The sequence below is a fragment of the Cydia fagiglandana genome, chromosome 25 (genome assembly GCF_963556715.1).
Source record: "Cydia fagiglandana chromosome 25, ilCydFagi1.1, whole genome shotgun sequence".
Classification (NCBI taxonomy): domain Eukaryota; kingdom Metazoa; phylum Arthropoda; class Insecta; order Lepidoptera; family Tortricidae; genus Cydia; species Cydia fagiglandana.
Window position 1 is genome coordinate 11330960 of NC_085956.1, and position 21744 is coordinate 11352703.

Genomic DNA, 21744 nt, shown 5'->3' on the forward strand with positions numbered 1-21744 from the left:
TTATTTTCACTCAATAGAGGGAGGTATATTTAATGCACAAAGCATGTTACGAGTATACCTACTCATTTAAGAATCTCCTTTCTGATATAATTTCATTCCCAGATTTAATATAACTTAATAATTATTATGATTATTACACAATAAAATACATTTACATATTTATAGAAAGGTCAGTCCAAACAATCATTCGCGTTTACAGTCGTCCACCGAAAACCCTTGTGAATTCTGCTTTCGTTTCGGTAGAAATATAAATGTTCTCTGGAAAAGCCTATATTTAATGTAACAATGATTTTTAAACTAAAATACCTGGCTATATTTTTCTCAAAAATATATAGGTACCTATGTGGAGAAAAATGTCATCTTCTTGTAAATAAACAAGATTCTATAATATCTTCTGCTTGTGCATAACAATAACATTAGTAGATGATATTTTTAGGGTTCCGTACCCAAAGGGTAAAACGGGACCCTATTACTAAGGCTTCGCTGTCCGTCCGTCTGTCCGTCTGTCTGTCACCAGGCTGTATCTCACGAACCGTGATAGCTAGACAGTTGAAATTTTCACAGATGATGTATTTCTGTTGCCGCTATAACAACAAATACTAAAAACAGAATAAAATAAAGATTTAAATGGGGCTCCCATACAACAAACGTGATTTATGACCAAAGTTAAGCAACGTCGGGAGTGGTCAGTACTTGGATGGGTGACCGTTTTTTTTTTTGCTTTTTTTTTGTTTTTTTTTTGCATTATGGTACGGAACCCTTCGTGCGCGAGTCCGACTCGCACTTGCCTGGTTTTTTTTCCAAAAATGCTGCTTTTCACCCGAGTTAAAACACTCTACTTTTCATTTCGCATACGAGGAAAGTAAAACGCATGTGTTTTTTTAAATACATTTTTATAGTAGGTATTTTTGAGAGTAGGTATTTTCAATTAACAATTTGGCCAAAAGTATCGTTATTTATGGAATGGGGAGTCAAATATCAGAATGGAAATTGTATAACAAATCCATTTATACCCAAATTTCAATTGCTTATTGTAAAAAGAATAATAAAATCGTGCTTGGAATTGGAACCTAAACTGCTCTAGTGCAGTAACGTATCATTTCTTGCACACCTTTTACAACAACAATGACCCTCTTTCATATATTCGGCCAAATTGTGCTTTTTGAAAAACTAATTACAAGCCTTTTATGAATGTAGAATGATACCTTAGGGTATGGTGCTTTACGCACACTAGCGTCCCTTCCCCTCCCCCTGACGCAACCCCCCCTTTTTGCATGAAATATGTCCCGGTTCACAGTTTTTTACATTTTTTGAGGAAAGTATATATTTTAGGAAAAAAGTGTCAATGAAAGAAATAATCCTTAATAAATTCTTAATAAAAAAGGTCATATTCATTTTTTTTATATGATGCACCTAATTCATGTATTAGCTTGTCAAAATTCGAAATAACATAGTTTTTACTTAGGGTTCGAAACTCATTTATTATACACGGTGTAACATGAGGAAACCGAATAATTTTAACAGCGTATTCCTGATCACGTTTAGAGACAAAAATGTCCTATAAACTTTTTGAAATTCGCCTAGTTTCAGAGTTAACACCAATTAAAAAAAAAACATGTTTCTCTTGTTACATAGTTCAAAACGCCTTTTTGATGGCGATGTTGCTACTATGGGATTTAGTCTAAATATCCTTATTGATATGTCAAAAAGTGACAAGTAACACTTTGAAAAAACTAAGTTTTACGAAAAAAAACCATTTTAAGTGACAAGTTTACCAATAGCATTTAATTTTTATGTACAAATTCATTCATAAAATTAAAAAAAAAAACCAAACAAAATTTTTTTTTTGGCGAAATTAACCTAAACACATATTACATCTTTTCCTTTTTTGACCTCATGTATACATTTTACGATAAAAGTGTCAATGAAAGAAATAGTTCCTTATTAAATTCTTAGTAAAAAAGGTTATATTCATTTTATAACACTTATTATACAAGGTGTCCTCAAGAAATGCGAAAGATTTTATTTCTGAGGTCAAAAGAAGGAAAAAATGTATGTATGAGTTTAGGTCAATTTCGCCGAAAACAATTTTTTTTATTGTTTTTAGGGTTCCGTACCTCAAAAGGAAAAAACGGAACCCTTATAGGATCACTCGTGCGTCTGTCTGTCTGTCCGTCTGTCACAGCCGATTTTCTCCGGAACTACTGGACCAATCAAGTTGAAATCTGATACACATATGTAAGTTTGTAAACAAATGAATTTTAAACATGGGGGCCACTTTTGGGGGGTAAATGAAAAAATTCAAAAATAAAAATTTTCAAACTATATCATGTTACATATCAAATGAAAGAGCTTATTGTAAGGATCTCAAATATATATTTTTTATAATTTTTGAATAAACAGTTTAGAAGTTATTCAAGAAAATAGGCAAAAATGACTATCCCCCCCCCCTTTATCTCCGAAACTACAAGGTTTAAAATTTTGAAAAAATACATAAAATAGGTCTATACCTATAGATGACAGGAAAACCTATTAGAAATGTACAGTCAAGCGTGAGTCGGACTTAATTACAGTTTTTGATCCGACTCCTACGGATTTTTTAAAGATTTCACTCACGTTTCGCATAAATAATGTTTAGTTTTAAGTTTATAAAATACATATGTATGTTAGTCTGTAAGGTATTTGTAATATGGGCCTTGTTCCCTGAATTAAATATCTAAATAAATAAATAAAAAAAAATACATTGTTAAAAATTGTGTAATATACGGAACCCTTGGAACGCGAGTCCGACTCGCACTTGGCCGCTTTTTTTTAATTTTTTGAATATATATATTATATATGTATGTACATAAAAAGTAAATGTTATTGGTAAACTTGTCAGTTAACATGGATTTTTACTTTTTTTTCGTAAAACATAGTTTTTGCAACGTGTTACTTAATTGTCACTTTTTGACATATCAATAGGGATATTTAGACTAAATCCAAACAACAACATCGCCATCAAAAAGGCGTTTTGAACTATGTAACAATAGAAACTTGTTTTTTTTTTAAATTGGTATTAACTCTGAAACTAGCCGCATTTCAAAAAAGTTTATAGGACATTTTTGTATCTAAATATGATCAGGAATACGCTGTCAAAATTATTCGGGTTCCTCGTGTTACACTGTGTATAATAAATGAGTTTCGAATCCTAAGTAAAAACTATGTTATTTCGAATTTTGACAAGCTAATACATGAATTAGGTGCATCATATAAAAAAATGAATAAGACCTTTTTTATTAAGAATTTATTAAGGATTATTTCTTTCATTGACACTTTTTTCCTAAAATATATACTTTCCTCAAAAAATGTAAAAAACTGTGAACCGGGACATATTTCATGCAAAAAGGGGGGGTTGCGTCAGGGGGAGGGGAAGGGACGCTAGTGTGCGTAAAGCACCATACCCTAAGGTATCATACTACATTCATAAAAGGCTGGCTATAATTAGTTTGTCTTCCCCATACATTAGAACACAATTTAACCGAATCATATTTCTTGTTCTTGTCTCTCGATAATTTAATCAATTTGCAACATAAGTAGAAGAATCCTCATATATCCATAAATATCAAAATATAAAAGGACATACATTTTCAGAAGATTTCCCCGCGTGCGACGTTGCCAAATGGTTTAAAGTACAACATGCTCGCAACGTTGGATGTCAATAAGTCGACAATGAAAAATTATATTTCAAATCAATTCAAACTTGATATTTTTGACAGTAATGGGTTACTTAAATAAGAAGGCATTTTTCGCCCGGGTCTACTATGGTCAAATGGTCTAGTGGCTTTTAGCTATTGAGTATAAGTCTAACAAGTTGAACAGCATGACAGGGTTCAAACCACGAACAAAGACTCATTTCTTTTTGTATTTATTTTATTTCATCTTTTTGGTAATTTTATATGCCTTATTTTAAAAGTTATTTTAAGTAAATGTGTTGTATTTGATTATTTCATGTAGGTATATCATTTCAATAAAATTTTGGAAACTTTTATTTTATACCTGGTCAAGCAAATCTTGTCAGTAAAAAAAGGCGCGAAATCCAAATGTTCTATTTTTTTGCAGATGACGTCTCTCTCCTTTTTGATTTTAAAAATAATGAAAATTTTAATTTAAAACTGACACAAACCTTAAATCATATCAATCTGTGGATGCGCGACCATAATCTAGCAATAAATTCAAACAAAACCAAATTGATTCAATTTTATCCTTACCAAAGAACTCCATTACAATTAAAATTATCGCTTAATAACACAGAAATTGAAGAAGTAGATAATTTCAAACTCTTAGGTATTACTCTCGATAACCATATGAACTGGAAAACACATATATTAAACACTAAAACCAAGATATCACAGTTTTTGTATGGACTCTTTACGCTTCGCAAAACCACTAACTTCAGTACTGCACTAGCCGCTTACTATGCCTTCGCTAATTCATGGTTCAGATATGGAATTTTAACATGGGGAAACAGCACAGATGTGCATGACTTGTTTGTCATGCAAAAAAAATGCGTTCGTGTGCTAGTCGGAATCCGAAATTGGGATAGCTGCAAACCTTATTTCATCAAACACGGCATACTCACTCTTCCATGCCTTTACATCTTAGAGTTATGTATATATGTAAGAAAAAACATACATTTGTTCAAAGAGATACAGAATAAAAGACAAAAATACAAACTTGAATTACCCCAGCCAAACTTAGAAATATACCGCAAAAGCCCTCATTATGCGGCAGTAAAATATTATAATCACCTCCCAAATTATTTAAAATCAGTGGAAAGTGACACTTCGTATACAAAGAAGTTGAAATCGTTCCTTGCTGAAAAAGCATATTATTCAGTAACCGATTTTCTCACTGACAGTTTTGTTAAATAAGTTAGTTTATAGTAAATAAGTTTTGATCTCCTAAACTTATAAAGCTAGTTTGTAGTATTTTTTCTTAATATGTACCTACTTATATTAAGGAAATGTTTGCCATACCCTATTAGGGTCCATGAGATACTATTATTTTGTAACAACTTGTTTTTTACCATGGTGCAATAAACGATATTCTATTCTATTCTATTCTATTCTATGAACGATATCCCTTCGCGCCTACATTTTTCAAATTTGCCGCCTTTTTCTACTGACAAGATCTGCTTGACCAGCTATACTTCGTCGATAGTTGACTTCTTATGTACCTATTCTGCGATCCTAATTAGCCTCATGCATGACTTTTTTTAAATTATTTTAATCATTATTTATATCCTTTGAAAACCGGAAAATAAAAATACTTTTATATATCTTCCCATAATATTATTAAAAAATAATCAAATTACTGAAAATGTTTTACTCACGTAAGTTTAGTTTCGAAGAATAACATACGCTTAAAATAATTCAAAAGAGAATGTTAAAATTATAAAATAAAAAAAAATTGGCATTGTCGGGGTTTGAACCATGTATCTTAGCTACAATCTGATTTTTTTTCAAAATAGAGGCTACGGGTGCCACGAGCACATGACAGTTGATGGTCGAAAACATTAGTTGCTTCTGAATGCCTTGTAATTCTTAATCGTTGCTCAAACAAGAATTTATTATTTAATTTCCAATCTTTTTTCAACAATAAACATTTCATCCGCTGCGCCCTCTAGGTTACTTTACTGTAACATTACGAATCTGCTGACATTTGACACTGACTTTAAGGTGACTTTAAGTACGTAAGTGTGCGTGAATGCAAGAAATTGCAATATTTTGCAGTTGGATTCCGGTAATAACGAAATGAGACAATGTTGAGTTGAACATGTCTCGATTTGGATGTAGTATTTTTTATAGTTTTCGCACATATCAACACATCTTATGAAACTTTGTATTTTGGGAGAAATAGTGAAAATCCACAATTCGTGCACAGTGACGCCATCTTTTGGCTGATAATCGGCATCCCATCCCTAGACATCCACCTTAAGGTAAAACAATGAAATCATATCGCGGTAGACCCGTTCGTGTAAATCTTCTTCTTCTTCCTAGCCTTAATCCCATCATTTGGGGTCGGCTCTCCTAGTAATTTTTCGCCAGGACTGTCTGTCCCGGGTCGTCTGGGCTGGTATTTTTGATTTATTTAAGTCCCTATTTATAGTGACCATCCATGTTTGTCGGGGTCTTCCTCGCCTCGTCGACGGCCCGTTCGTGTAAATAAATATATTAATAAATATAACACATATGAGTCGCTTAACTTCAAACTCGGGTAAATCCATCTGTCAGATTATGCGATTTTGGTATTAAGAAAACGTAATAGGGTAGATATTTGCTGAGAGGGTCCAATGGATTTATCCGAGTTTGAAGTTAAGCGACACATATATACTCTGGCGTTTTGTACAGCAAAACGCGAGTGTATATATGTGTTATATTTACCATTTAATTACATTAAATGAACCCTTAAAGATTAAAAAAGCTTATTTACTTGTTTACTAACGTACCTAAATACATAATTTGTTAGACAAAATTACCAACGTCTGTTTATGGTGTGAAAAATTTACAAAGCACGTATTTTAAATATTGATTTGCGAATTTCTGTACTTTGATGAGAAACTACAGCCAATTTAATGATTTTAATGAAAATTAAAATGGAATCAAGAGCTCAATATAAAGTTAAATACTTATAATACTGTGGTATTAGTGATTTTAATGTTATTTTACTTACAAATACAGAGCTGTGTCGCTAATGTTGTGAGTTAGCGCTAATTTCGAGTCTCACATGACGTGGTGAGTGGAGCATTGAGGTAAAGCAGAGCGGGGATGTCGGAAATCAACCAGTAGCATTGGTTGCAATACTTGTAATATAGCGGAGTAGAGATAGCAAAAGTTATTGCCAGATTCTTCACATCTCCTTATGCGACAAAATTTAATCTCGTTTTTTGTTTTCTTTACAAGGTAGATGTAATTTTGAGAATTCGCCTTGACGGACAAAAACGCAATAATACTCACAAGTCTTAATATGACACTCAATTAGCTCTAACTCGCAACAGGTCCAGTCGTATCAACCGTAATTAACGGACTTATTAACGCCAACCGTCACCGTTAAAACGTTCGTAGTTCGTTAAATGTTATTGAAAGGATTTCATAGTTCTCCGCCGATTGCACTTATGATCAGTCCGTCAATTGTGGTCGGCACAATCGAGCTCACAAACATGTTTACACGCCAACGTTTCAAAAATATAGTGAACTCGAGTGTACTGGCCCTAAGCGTACAGTACTGTACCTATAGTGTTAATAGAGTGTGAACTCACGTCGTACTGCGAGCGCGTCACGGCGGCGCCGGCCGGGTGCTCGAGGCGCTCGTCGTCGGGCGCGCGCCGCGCGGGGGACAGTGGACACTACGACACAGGCACTAATGTTAGGTTAGGTTTTTTGGAAATTTAACTTAGTTCTTCCTTTGTATGTCGCTCCGCGAAACGAAATATCTAGTGTTTACAAAACGGCCCTTAAATTGTTACAAAGTATTATAGTTATAGTGGGGATTTTATAATATTTATTTTACCTCATCTACAAAAAAAAGCTCAGAATGCTGAACAGTTGACTATCGCTGATGAAGCTTGGAACGTTTTTTCGTGGCCCTCGGGATAAGATTTTTCTGGTGTATTAAAACATATTTTAAAATACCTAGAAATACAAGAGGCGGTACTTTCTTAGTACCGATGCAATATTTCAAATGTCACATTTAACCTATTTGTCAAATCAACACTTGCAGAATACATACGTATAAATTAATTAAATAGTGCTATCCTTCACATGAATTAAAATCAAAAACTACAATGTTGCACTACTTTACAATTAAGTTGTCGGTGCAGAGTCAAAACCACTACAACAAAGATAGCAGCATAAAATGTTAGTCGTTATATCACACAAGCAGGAAGTAAAAGAACAAAACCAAACCATGATCGAACCCGAAACTAAGGTGTAGTTACAATTTGGTGCCGTGACCAGGATTCATCGAATGCCAACGAAATAAATATAAACAAAATTGTATAATCATTCGCAAATATGGCGTTGTTAGTAGACGAGGATGGTGGTAGTGTGGTGTAGGAGATGGTAGTATAGGTATAGGCACTAAGATTGACGTCACATACACAACAGAAGTCACATACGAGAGTAAGATTTCGAAATTGGTGTTATTTCTCATTCCGGTAGTTTCAACAGATAATTGCAAGATTAATCAGTTTCTTCAAACTAAATATTTACATAATCGCTTCATTCATTCTCTATTTTGCAATTACTACTCTATGTATGTAACTGTGTGCGTAATGATTCACCTCAACTCTCCTGCCGTCACCTATAATGTTAGTGTTGTCGGTTGTGTTGTGGGGGTGGTCACGTGGAGCAACTCAGAGTGGAGTCACTCAGTACACTGAAGATGATGCAAGAATGGTCATCTAAGCGTGTCTTTCCCATGCGTATTTAGGCCACATGTGGGTGTCCCCCTCGCTCACCTGCTGGTCGTGCCGCTCGGGCTCGGGCGCGCCCTCCGAGCCGTCGCTGCCGGGCGCGGCGTGCGTCTGCCGCCAACACAACATGCCCCGTCGGTTAGTCACATACACACACACACACATACATATAACATTCAACGAGCTTAAAGGCCAGTTGCACCAACCACATTTGACAGACTGATCATCGTCAGCCGGCGCGCCCCGCGCCTTTACTATGAAACTTTCCATACATAAAAATTTAGCGAACTCTTTAACGTTCGTAACAGTTTGGTGCAACCGACCCTTAATGCTGTATTTGTTTTTTTTTGTCACTGTGACGAAAAAAAGTGGCACAGAAATTTAATCCCTTAACTGTACAGTGTACACACACCAAATACGTAATGCAATGCAGCACTGCTTTGGTTCTCTACGTGTTGTGGTCCTTATGTTGCGGGCACATACCGCAAATGTAAAATTAGACTTAAAATTGCATACACCTACTTATATTAAAATTGATGATGTAGTGCGCATCTAGTGTGAATCGGCCTTTAGCCGGACTTACACCTAATAATTCTGTAGTATGTAATGTATTGTAAATTGTTGTACGTTAAGACGAGAAAGATAGACATTTGTTAGTATACACAATTACAAGTATCTTTTCATGTATCGAATAACATAAAATAAGATAACATTCAATGCTTTCATTTTATTACTGCTTAAAGTTTCAAATAAAACACACAACGCTCGAAACTATCAGCTAAGAAATAACCATAGCGATAACATTCTTAGAGAAAAAAACTCCTTCAATTTTTTCACACCAAGTTAGCCGTAAAGTCAGGGGTCACCGTAGACTACGGCGCTTGCGGGTCCAAAAGTGTTACATGCTATCTCACATTTAGATGCTGTTACCTGTTCATGCCTCTGATGGTCCCGATAAGGCTCCTGCTCGTGCCTGCTGTTATGGTGGTCCCGGTAGGGGCCGGGGCGGCGGTCCCGGGCGGCGGGCTCGCGCTCGCGCTCGTCGCGCTCGGGGCTGGAGTCGCTGGAGCGCGCGAGGGCGGCGCGGCGCGCGCTGCCGCCGCTGCGCACGCTCTCCGCGTACGCTTCCTGGAATTACAAAATACAATACGTTTACCATAAACGCCGTCGCTGCAGACTGACTCACATACTCTAGGACGGCCAATATTTACATTACCCCTGCCGCGTGCATACGTGCCGTCGTGTAATATCATATTTGAAAGCTTGGCTCGAACTGGCAAATTTTTCTTTGCTTCTTAACATTTCGTTAGTAGACACTTACTAATTAGCTTGCGATTTTACCTTTTTTAATTACATTTAAACACAATTATACAACAAACTTAAAACTAAATACCTACCTTATAAAATAAATTAACTAAAACTAAACCTAACAAAAAAAAAACCCTAAAACCTACCTTCTAAGCCTAGGCCACTCGGCAAGGTGCCCATCGCACAGGCAGCATTCCCGCGCTGTATAGCGATCGATGGCAATCCTTTGCGCGAGAGTCCCCTGTTGCCTCCCTTGACCGCTTACCAAGGTCCTTAAGGAGCCCACGCGCTCCTCGACCTCACGGTCCGAGTGATTATCGTAGATTTTTACCTGTTGTTGTGGGTATCCTTCATCGTCTGAGTCGATGAGCGAGCCTCGCCGCTGCGCCTCCTCCAACTCCTCTTGTTGCACGACGACATTGTCGAGCTTTTCTAGCCGCGGCAGGTTACGGAGCACTGTTAGTCGATACCTGTAACACAGTAGTAGATTCTGTCACAAGGGAGCAAAGTGATATATTCACGGCAAGGGCGTACATTGAATCCTGGCCGAAACGAAGGATTTCATAATCCAGAGCGCAGCGCCATAACTGATCTCACTGTGAGTGGTGTGTGCAGGAGTTCTCATCGAGCCCGAGGGAGATGCCTGATCTCCCGCAGGTCTTTGATCTCGTTCTTGCGGACGTAAAGTTCTCGAAGCAATGTATGTTGTTAATGGTAGGTCCATAGTGTGTAGGTGTCTTGTTGAAAGGATGTAAGGTAGGGTGGGGTTGTTACAATGTGGTGCCGTGACCATGATTAATCAACGTAAATAAGCGAGCTCACTGTGGGTGGTGTGTGCAGGGGTTCTCGTCGAGCCAGAGCGAGGTGAGCGCCGGGAGGTGCCGCAGGTGCCTGATCTCCCGCAGGTCCTTGATTTCGTTCTTGCGGACGTACAGCTCTCGCAGCAGCCGGCAGCCGGCGAAGTCCTGTAGGCTGCGGATCTTGTTTATGCTATAAACAAAAACAGTTCCAAATTAATATTTTTAAACTATCCTCTTATTTAGTGGAATTATCCTGTTTTTTTTTAATTTAATGTAGTTTTTTGTCTTTGCCATATCACAGATTTTCTAAAAAATCATGTTTACACCCAATTCTGAAATAATACTGCAATTTTCAAAGGGATACAAATACTTCGTCGTCCTTTAGCTTGCCTGTCAAATACAACTCATACAGAAGCGCAAATTGCGGAAAGTTTTCCAAAACTTGGGAAAGTTCTCGTAAATTCCAGCATACAAAACCATGAGAAATTTCCGAAATTTATTCATGTGAATATTTTATTTTGGTAACCTTCCGACGCCACATTAGTAAAAGGTCAATCACAAAATGCTGTTAAAGTTTCACATAATTATGTAGATTGCAGATCAAACGCAGTATATCACCTTCCGGCCAGTGCTATTTCGTGCGCGAGGTGGCAACAGGCAAGCGAAGGCTGAGCCACCTGGAGCGTTTCGCTACATTGCGTAACGCCTTGCTTCTCTGCAGCCCTGGGTCTTCTGCACAGTAGGGCTAACAGTCTGAGCTACCAGCTTCCGTTGTTTCGTGCGCGAGGTGGCAACAGGCAAGCCAAGGCTGAGCCACCTGGACCGTGGTGCTACATTGCCTATCGCCTTGCTTCTCTGCAGCCCTAGGCCTTCTGCACAGTAGGGCTATCAGTCTGAGCTACCTGCTTCCGTTGTTTCGTGCGTGAGGTGGCAACAGGCAAGCCAAGGCTGAGCCACCTGGACCGTGGTGCTACATTGCCTATCGCCTTGCTTCCTGCAGCCCTAGGCTTTCTGCACAGTAGGGCTAACAGTCTGAGCTACCAGCTTCCGTTGTTTCGTGCGTGAGGTGGCAACAGGCAAGGCTGAGCGTTGTGGAGCGTGGAGCGGAAAGCGTTGCCCAATCATAAACAGGCTCTTGGCCAATAGGTAAGGTTTGCATTTTACAAAGGTTCTCACCTGAAGTAGTGTCCGACCGAAGGTTCGGTTTCGGTTTCGGTTTCGGCCAGTTTCGGCCAAAAAATCATGTTTCGGCTGTAGTTTCGGTTTCGGCCAAAAAACGGCCGAACCTTTCGGCCGGGCCGAAACTTACGAAATGGTACTTCGTACTATGAAACTAAACATGTGACAAAGACATAAAGTTGGGGAACAAGTAGGACAACAATATTAATATACTGATTTATGTATACATACATAAATTAATTGATTTATTATAAAATACAATTCCCCTAATCAAGGCGTCACTGGACGGGCGACGCAGTCTTAATGTGTATAATAATAATAATAAATAAATAATCATTTATTTCAGATCAAACAATCCATAGAATTTGTTAGTTGTCTTAAACTACATACCTAATAACTAGTGTTAGTATTAACATTATCACTAATTAACCTACACTACAGAGGAAATGCAGAACACACAGGTCGCCCAGTCAGAACCACCAGGTGCCTCCATATTCGACAGTCGAGTCTATCGGATAATACTTTCAGAACGCTGTTGGGACTACTTCTCGCTCGTTGCATTAAGGACGCTGAACGCTTACGCAAGATAGCATGGAACCCGTCAGTGCGCGCCTCTGCAAACATCATCGAAGCACTGCAGAACCGGGACAGCCCCAACAGCATTCTGAAAGCATTATTATATTGCACTCGGAGAGCATTTGCGGAACGCTGGGTGTATCTAACCCATAGGCTGCTCGTGTAGAATGTCTGACTGTAGGCTTTAAAGAGCGTTATTTTAACCTTGTCTGTACAGCGAGCGAACCTGCGTGCCAGCATATTCCCACGAACCGCCAAAGCTCTCCGCTCTCTCTCCATATCCATGTCATCTCTTAGGTCATCGGTGACAATGTGACCGAGATACTTAAAATGATACACCCTCTTGATTTCTTTCCCATCTAGCATGACTGAAGGAATTTCCTCAGGAATTTTTCTGCCCGCTTTAAAAATCATTAGCTCGCTCTTGGAGGGGTTATACTTCAGCCCATGGGCTTTCGCATACCTCTCACATATCCCAATTAGTTTCCTCAACGCACTGATCGATGGCGCCAGCAGCACCATATCGTCTGCGTAGCTTATATTGTTTATGAACACGCCGTCAATAGAGCAGCCGACATGGGCGCCGCTTAGCTCACCGATCAGAGCGTTAACATATACATTAAATAGCAAGGGAGACGTTAGACCGCCTTGTCTTACCCCACACTCCAGTTTAACTAGTGGAGTGGCCAAGTTGAAGAATAGCAACTTTCGTAGGACTAAAAAGGTTTATACCGACAAGTGGTATTGTTGGAATCAGCATGGTCTACTGATTATCAAAATGCATGTTGTCGCTTCATAAAGTGGTAGAATGTGTTTCTATGACGTTATAAAGTCGCCAGTATAAAATTGTAAACTATTTTCTTTTAAACATACCATGTGGGGTACCAAATGTAAGGGCTTTGTGAGTAATAACATAGTCTAACAAGTATCTTAATTCTCTTATTTTTTAATATTTCTGGCTAATTATTTTTGAACATTATATAGAGGATGTTCACAGTCACTTGGTATGTATTTTAGGGCCAGCCTAAAGCAAACGGGGTGCACAAAAAAACAGAATTTTTTGACCAAAACTGCAATATATATAGGAATCGTAAAAGACAGAAAAAAATCAATCAAAACGCTAAAATAAGCATGTTTCGTAGGAAAAACTTTTCTCTAAAATCGAAAATGGCCAAGATATTTGACCCGAAAGTTGGGAAAAATCTAGAACAGTACAAATTTCCATGAATGTTGTGTCATTATAACATCTATTTTTTATTGTGTTATCGTAGAGAATACTCTAAAATAAGCATGTTTTGTATGAATAACTTTTCTCTAAAATAAAAAATGGTGCTTGCTGATGCTTATTTTAGCGTATTCTCTAGGATAACATCATGAAAAATAGGTATCATAATAACATCACTCTGATGATTTCTTTTCTAAGGCTGCAACCCCTTTGCTTTAGTCCAACCCGGTATAATCCTTTTCGGTCCTACGAAAATTGTAAATAAGGTAATTTCTACGAATTGGCCTCTCCTCTAAAAAGCGGTTTTGTGACATATTTTCAACGGTTTTCACAAGTCAACAAAAAGTTCGGTTTCGGTTTCGGTTTCGGCCGAAACTGGGGCCAAAGCCGAACATTCGGTTTCGGTTTCGGTTTCGGCAAAAAAACATGTTTCGGTCGGACACTAACCTGAAGGCTAGCACCTCTACGTTTGGCATCCGCCGCAGTAGACTGACGTCACCTAGCTCCGCGCCCCTGAAACAAACAATCAGTTCTTATATTGTAAATGTGGATATGGATATGCATCGTATTATAGGAGTACATGTAAAGCTTTATAAAGTCTATAATAGTTTTTCTTCGACGTTTAAAAATAAATTTGTGTAATGTGTAGGTAACTAGCTATATTGTCATATGTGAATCAATCGACCGAACACGGAAATCGCGATGTATCACTCAGTCAAGGTCAAGGAACAATGATTCAAAACAATCACCCGAAAACGAACATCACTCAAACACAATCAAATCTGAACCCTATTACATTTCTTATAAAGTCCAAAGACTAAATCATAATGCATGCATAATCGATGTTGTTGTTTACATCAATGGCAATCAATACGATATATTACGATGAGCGTTTATAACAATAGCTACCAAGGAACGTCGTGTCGTTGTTGGTATGTACCATCGTAGACAAATAACTAAGCGTTCGTGAACCTTATTGCAAAGAATTAAGGTCTATAAACGATTAGTTAATTGTGTCGTTGTAAAAACAGTCGTGGATGTGATGTGATTGATATGCAATATGCGTGTGCTGCCTCTTTAGGAACACTTTCCCACGATATTTTGATAAGTATGCAGAACAGTGGATAAGGTCGAGTCGGGTTGGTTAGTTTGTTAATGGTTCCGTGGTTTAGAGATCTGCCTAGATTTTTGGAAGAGTTTTATCTTGAGAAGAGATCTATTCAATTCCTATCGACCACAAAAATCCACTTGTGACTTACAATTTTTTGTATTCAAGGAAAAAATGGAAAAATTCGCCGCTTCGGCCAAGACTCGAACTTATGCGATGTTTCGGAACAGGTCTGACCAACCTAGTTACCGAAGATTATCAGAAGAGTGCGTGTGAAAGATTAAGCAACGTCATCCAGCGGGGGAATGTAGCCAGCCAGCATCATGGGCACCCTTCCAAATGGGACAGACCTAGGGGGCTTTGCATGGGTTTGTATTTATACTTTATATTGTTCTGTTCGATGTAATTGAGTTATATTTAATGTTATTGTAATTTTAGGAACTTATATGCTAGTAGTACCATTATATGCTATAGGTACAATATAAGTAATTTTACATGACATGCCTCAAGTAAATAACCTAACATGCATTATACGCAATTACATCACACACGTCACTCATACATCAAACATCACTCACGTATAATATCACATCACAACATACCAACTAAAAACCTAACTCAATCACAAACTCATACAATGTCCGCCATTTTGTATCCGAAACCGGATAATAAGCGGTTTCACTTTCGCGGAGTCAACAACCGAAACCGAGACACGAAAGGTCATAACGTTACACATTTATGCTGGTTGAAAAGGAATTTTAGTGCGTTCAGATTAACGTTTATTTTACCAAAAACGGCAAAAACACACACAACTACGACCTTTCTCAACCAAGGACCTTATTGAACCTATGTTTAAGATTATTTTTGCTTAAAAACACACTAACTTGACATAAGTTTGTATGCACCATACTTTCTGTGGTATGGTAGGTAAGTATCTAACCAAACTTAACTTTTGGAAACCAGAGTTACCGCAAAGTGTATAGTTAATACACTTATATTAGCTGTCGAAATCGAACAAGAATTTATCTAATTTAGGGTCGCTTGCACCAAACTGTTCGTATCGTTAAAGAGTTCGCTAAATTTTTATGTATGGAAAGTTTCATAGCAAAACGCCGGGGCGCGCCGGCTGACGGTGATCAGTCTGTCAAATGTGGTTGGTGCAACTGGCCCTTAGACTTCACACATCGTATACCTACAGTCAAAGAATCATTTCACAAACTTCCAGCTCTCAAACTGGAGGAGGTCATTGCAAATCATCAAATTGACAGTGACTCTGAGTCATTTATCATTTACGATGTCGTGATGTGATGGTCGAGATGACGGTAACATCTCGCAACAGTCGCTCAAACAATGACCAGTTACGACACTTGCGATATTTTGTGCCGTTTGCGATAACTGTTTGAAAGACAAGACATACTTTTAGACTGACGTATACTGGCCTACATAATAAAGTAACCAATAACCATTCCATTCTACATAAAAACATTGCAAACGTGTCCTAAATTTTCGCGGAGTTATATTTAATATTCATTTTCACATATGATAAAAGCAATCAATCACCAATAGCTTCTTGTAATATTCACTCCCATGCCCTTAATCGAGGTATTCGAAGGATACAGGCATGTCTTGCCATATTTGGTCAATAGCCTCACCCTGGCAGCGTCGCGTGACCCCCCGCGCCGCGCCCACCGCAAAAACAACTCTACGCCACAATCAATAACACTCAAATTATATTACACCTAATAACGTCACCGCACCCTATTCAAAATGTATAAAAGACCAAACAAGACCTACTTGAATACCAACCTTAATTTTCTACAAATTAGGTTCAATACAAGAACGGTTTTAATTCATTTATCGATGCTCTTTTGTTTTTCACGAGCGATAACGACCTGTCGACATGCCGATGTAAATTGAACCGTATTAAGTAGTTTTAGGGTTGGTATTTGCAGTGGTGAAGCGCTGAAGGGTGCGTGCGTGTCAGGTAGGGTCGCCATGATTCATGAGTTCCGCGAGGCGCTCCTCAAACTAATAGTGCTTTGATAAGTTTGGAACCGCAACAAGTTTTCACGTTTACGAACGCTTGAAACTTTTTCGTGTTTTAGTGGATTATGGAGTGTAAATGACCGAATTAACACTTAAATAACAATATCTGATTAAACAACAAATGCCACTTTCATCAAAGTTGCTTATAAAATAGATTAGTTTGATTTCTTCGAATTGCGTAAAAAGTTTAGACTTAAGTATTTTCTAAATACATATCTATTATTATAGGTCATTATTGAAAGATTAAATTTGGTTGCCAAAGCGGACACCGGGCTTCTTTAGTATGCAAAGGTAAAAATATAGGGAAAACGCTAAAATAAGATAGGTTAAGAGGGCGTCGAGGAGGGTAAATTTTCAGATTCTGTCAAATTACCCCATTTCACACACAAACGCAGCTCACGCACACTACCTCAATTTACTGGGACAGGTCAGTGACCCCTAATGTTTTTTTAAAGGTGCTGTTTCGAGTTTAGTGTTAACTACGGACCTTCTTTCAGGAATTTAAACTGTCAAAGCTTTCCTTTGTGACAAGACAGAGAAAAATCACTTTTTATATATAGCTTTCCTTGTTTGTTCATGTCATGTCATAGGTATGTGACGTATTAGGTAATTAATTATTTTCGTTGTTGACTTTTATTTGTATTAAGATAGGTACAAACGGCGATGCTCTTAACTGTCCATCGGTGGTCCTTATGCCTTTTGTAATAAGGTTTACGAACTGTCAGTTAACAGTGTGGTCATGGGCGATGGTATGCGGTTTGTAAACATAGTCCGAATTTACCTACTCGAAAAAAGTGGACTATATCTAAAATGATCCCCTCATTAGTTATAGGGCTTGTAATATTTTTTTACAACTAAAGACGCTTATTATATTTCACTTATAACTTAATTGATAAAAAAAAAAAAAAAAAACTGTTTATTATAAATAAAATTTACAATTTTTTTAAGGACTAACTTAACCTAATCTACATTATAATAGATTATTAGATAATAAGGCTTTAAAAACCTCTAATAAAATTCAGGTACTACATATGTACTACATTTATACTTTTGTAAGTCAGTAAGTGATGCTTATCGGGAAATCAAAGAACTCATAATTACCTATATAAAAATAATTAAATTTACTATTTCGTCTCACCTTCAATAAGGCCCGGGGCCGGGCCTTGTCACCCGCACAGAGGGCCTTTTTAGCCCAAGTACAAGTTCAAGAATAACAGAGAATATAGTAAGTATAATTTAGTTTATTTATCTCAATTATACAATTTTCACACAGGTAAAATGTACATACATTTCAGCTTGTAGGTACTTATCATATAACGATCGTTTTTGTCATAAAAAAATATTTATTTATTACACTGTGCTAAACATGAGAACAATATGTTATAATCTAGTTCCTTTTTATCCTATTCAGTTCACATACATTGTTCGTGGGTAATAAGGCCTACAAAATTTCCCTTTAGGCCTTATTATCCTTTATCTGGAATTAATTACGCCTTAAATTTAAAATGGTATACAGGGTGGAAAGATAAGTCGGGCCCTGGAGGGAGCCTTAAATCCTTAAGCTGGCTCATTTTACTTAAAAGAGACATTCCTTTATTTTTAAAAAGAAACAAAACTGCATTAAAAGTATTTTTCTTTTTTTATTCAATCTGGCTTGTCAAACGAAATCTTAAGAACTAAATATTAGATTTTATGGATATTTTGTACAACAGACGAGTGTAAGACCTAATGTTTCTTGGAGAAATGTTATCATTAACATTAACTGTATCGACTAGTAGAATAAACTTACGAGTTTTTATTTTTTGGAATTTTTAGTCGGTTCGAGTCCCGGGCGAGGCAAGCGAGTTTTTAGAAAATCTATGAATGCAGTTTTGTTTCTTTTTAAAAATAAGGTATAATTAAGGTAATTTCCCTCCAGGGCCCGACTTATCTTTCCACCCTGTATAGTAAATTAAGGCCTAGATTCATTTGATTGTTGGCATTTTGTTTTATAGTTTCATGTGATCCACGATGACGCGCTGCTTTGGTAAATCTAACCTTTAATAACATGGCAATACAAGTCAAGGCACGCGTTTTCGTGAATGACACGATCTATACTTTGCATTTGTAATAGGTACAAGATTGTAATATAGAGTGTTTGTTACCTAACTTACTAAAACAATCGATTCCAGGTATAAGACAATTTATTCTCAGAAGAATATACATACCTATACAAACTTCACTTTTAGAATTGATTTAAATTATATTTGTGCTTAGTCCGAGGTAGATATTACATGTAGTATCCTGATTCCAGCGTCTAAGGTCGCGATTTCAGAGCCTAAAAAAAAAAAAATAACCCTACCTGGCAACACTATGGTCACCACGCTTCATTCCTGTTTTAGCGCAAAAACTAATGGTTCGCGTCCCGTGAAAACAAATAGTTTTATGCATTGTTTTATGCGAAAAATTACATACTTTGTGAGAAAAAAGATGCTTAAAAGATCGAGTGAAGGTGAGGATGATGATACGCGAAAGTTACGGAAGATACGTAAGATGGAAAAGAAAATACAAAAATACAAAGCAGCCATGACAGGTAAGCTTTCTTCAAACATTGAATTTTGACTTGCTATACCAGTTCTTTTTTCCACACATAGCAGGTTATTTTGGTTTTGAATGTTTTTTGCCTCGGCATAGTAAAATCTCGTTGAGATACAATGAATTTGGATGTAAAATTATCCATAACCTATAACGGTTGTTCGAGTTTCGAAACCCGCTTCTCTCGTTGAGAGGATTTACCTGGTCCTTTACCTCACCCTCATTTTCCGTTGGAAAAGGGGAAGATCTCGTTGAGATATAATAGATACTTAAGAGATTTGTCAATCGTTTGCATGACCTCATGCCGGGTTCTTTCGAGTTTCGAAGACCCGATGTCCCCGTTGGGTGAAATTAATTTAGATGATAACATCTAATCATACCCCCAGAATCCGTTGGATGAAGGGGAGGATCTCGTTGAGATATTAAATTGTTTTTAAATAATATACCACAAGAGTCATGAGATATGGCTACATATTTATTGGTTCTTGCTCGGTTCACTAGGCAAAGTTGGCTCTGAAATTTGGGTATCTTAGTGTGGACTTAGGTATAACCCTAAATACTTACCATAAGCTTATGATTGGAATGTAACACAGAAAAATTTTCAGCTGCGGATCCAGAAACATTGTCAATTTTGGAGCAAAATAGTGTGGATGAAAATTGTGATAAGTTGGAAGAAGAAAATAATGCTCATAGTGACAAACCAGAAGAAACCCAAGAACACCATCAAGAACATGAAGAAGAGGAAGGTGATGTTGAGATAGAGGAAGACCTGCCCCAAGACATCCTGGCTGCCCTCGGAGAAGGGGGACAGGACGATGATGCTAACTATGGAGCTGAAATAAAATCAGAGATTGTTAAGATAATCGACACTATACTAACAGATGGAATGAATAAAGAGATGCATGAATCCTTATCAAAAACTAAGATCCCGAGAAACATCAAACTGTTAGATGCTCCAAAACTAAATACAGAATTTGCAGGTTTTCTCAACAACTCCATGACTAATCGAGACAACTTACTGAAAGATAGACAGCAAGACCTGGGCAGAGCAATTGCTTTAGTTACTCAGACAATTAATGATCTAACTAAAAAAGATTTTGACAAATTACAGGCAATAAAGTCCCTGAGTGACAGCATAAGACTACTCAGTAACCTGCATTTCAATTACACTCAAATTCGAAGAAAGTTGATTGCACCATTTATGGATAAGTCGTTGACACAAAACCTAAATGAAAACAAGAGATCTGAGTTTTTATACTCTAAACTAGAGGAATCAGTAAAAACATCCTCTGCAATGAAACGCACAATCAACATTCTAAAACCCAAAAATACTCCAAAAAACTATCAGAATCCCAGGCGACAACCCGCCCCAAATCAGTACACGCCCAGAACAAACAACATGAATTACAAACCAAGACCATACCAGAGCAATCAGGCTTCAACCTACAAGCCACAGCGCAGCCATCAACGTCCACCACAACACGCGAGGTCAACCCGCCGACCAATAACATCCCATCATCGAGGAGGTCGTGCGAAGTACCCATAAAGGTAAATTTTGCTGGCCGCCTTAAACATTTTTATAAATGTTGGGCATTTTTGACAGATGATGAAACAATCCTAAAATGGATAAATGGATATTCCATACCTTTTGATAGTGAACCAAATCATCATAATGTTCCTCTTAATAACACATTTAATACTTCTGAGAGAAAGATTATTACAATGGAAATACATAAACTTATTGTAATGGGGGCTATTACCCAATGTCAACCAAGTAAAGGGCAATTTCTATCTAGTATTTTTACTATCCCTAAAAAAGATGGGTCTCACAGATTTATTCTCAATTTAAAGTGTTTAAACAAATTTATTATAACAAAACATTTCAAGCTGGAAGACATTAGGACATTATGTAAACTAGTTACAACAGATGATTACATGTGTACTGTTGACTTGAAACATGCATATTATTTGGTGCCTATAAATGAATCACATAAGAAATATTTAAGATCTACATTCAATAAGAAATTATATGAATTTAACTGTTTGCCATTTGGCTTATCTACGGCACCTCTTCAATCTTAGGAAATCTATATCCCTTAGAATCTTTACAACTAGAATTACTTACAAAGAAACTAGCAATGTTATTAATTTTGGCAACAGGCCAAAGAGTACAGACTCTTTTTTATATTAGAATTAATAATATTAAGATCTCTACAGACGGTATCACAATACAAATTACAAACCTTTTGAAGACTTCTGGGCCGCATTGACATATTAGAATTAAGAAAAATATAAAATACGATCCAGTAAGGCTGTCGTTCATACTACTTTATACGGGCCCGACACTATCATGAATGACAATACTTATCATAACATGCCAACGTTTGGTCCAGTTCGGTCATGACATTACAAAATCTCCTCAGTGAGGAGGCCTCAAACACTTATCAGTATTTTACAGTACTGCTTACAGCTA

At 37.2% G+C, this 21744-nt stretch overlaps 3 protein-coding genes across 3 annotated transcripts in view; 1 reads left to right on the forward strand and 2 right to left on the reverse strand.

Annotated features, from left to right (window-relative positions):
- The window catches only part of LOC134677185 (small ribosomal subunit protein eS21), a 96953-nt gene that overhangs the window by 11004 nt on the left and 64205 nt on the right, over positions 1 to 21744 (reverse strand). The gene's annotated exons all lie outside the window — the stretch shown is intronic.
- LOC134676868 (cilia- and flagella-associated protein 410) overlaps positions 1 to 21744 on the reverse strand; it is a 72035-nt gene that overhangs the window by 4895 nt on the left and 45396 nt on the right. Inside the window, exons 2-7 of the mRNA XM_063535251.1 lie at positions 13991 to 14056; positions 10586 to 10753; positions 10095 to 10233; positions 9386 to 9583; positions 8501 to 8566; positions 7301 to 7387 (exon numbers count right to left, since the gene is read on the reverse strand). Of these exons, the coding sequence (XP_063391321.1) occupies positions 7301 to 7387; positions 8501 to 8566; positions 9386 to 9583; positions 10095 to 10233; positions 10586 to 10753; positions 13991 to 14056 (724 nt within the window). The remainder of the gene's footprint in view (positions 1 to 7300; positions 7388 to 8500; positions 8567 to 9385; positions 9584 to 10094; positions 10234 to 10585; positions 10754 to 13990; positions 14057 to 21744) is intronic.
- LOC134677182 (uncharacterized) lies at positions 19089 to 21296 on the forward strand. The gene is made up of 2 exons (XM_063535625.1): positions 19089 to 19269; positions 19877 to 21296. Exons 1-2 carry the CDS (start codon positions 19122 to 19124, stop codon positions 20815 to 20817), a joined length of 1089 nt encoding a protein of 362 aa, XP_063391695.1. The 5' UTR covers positions 19089 to 19121; the 3' UTR covers positions 20818 to 21296.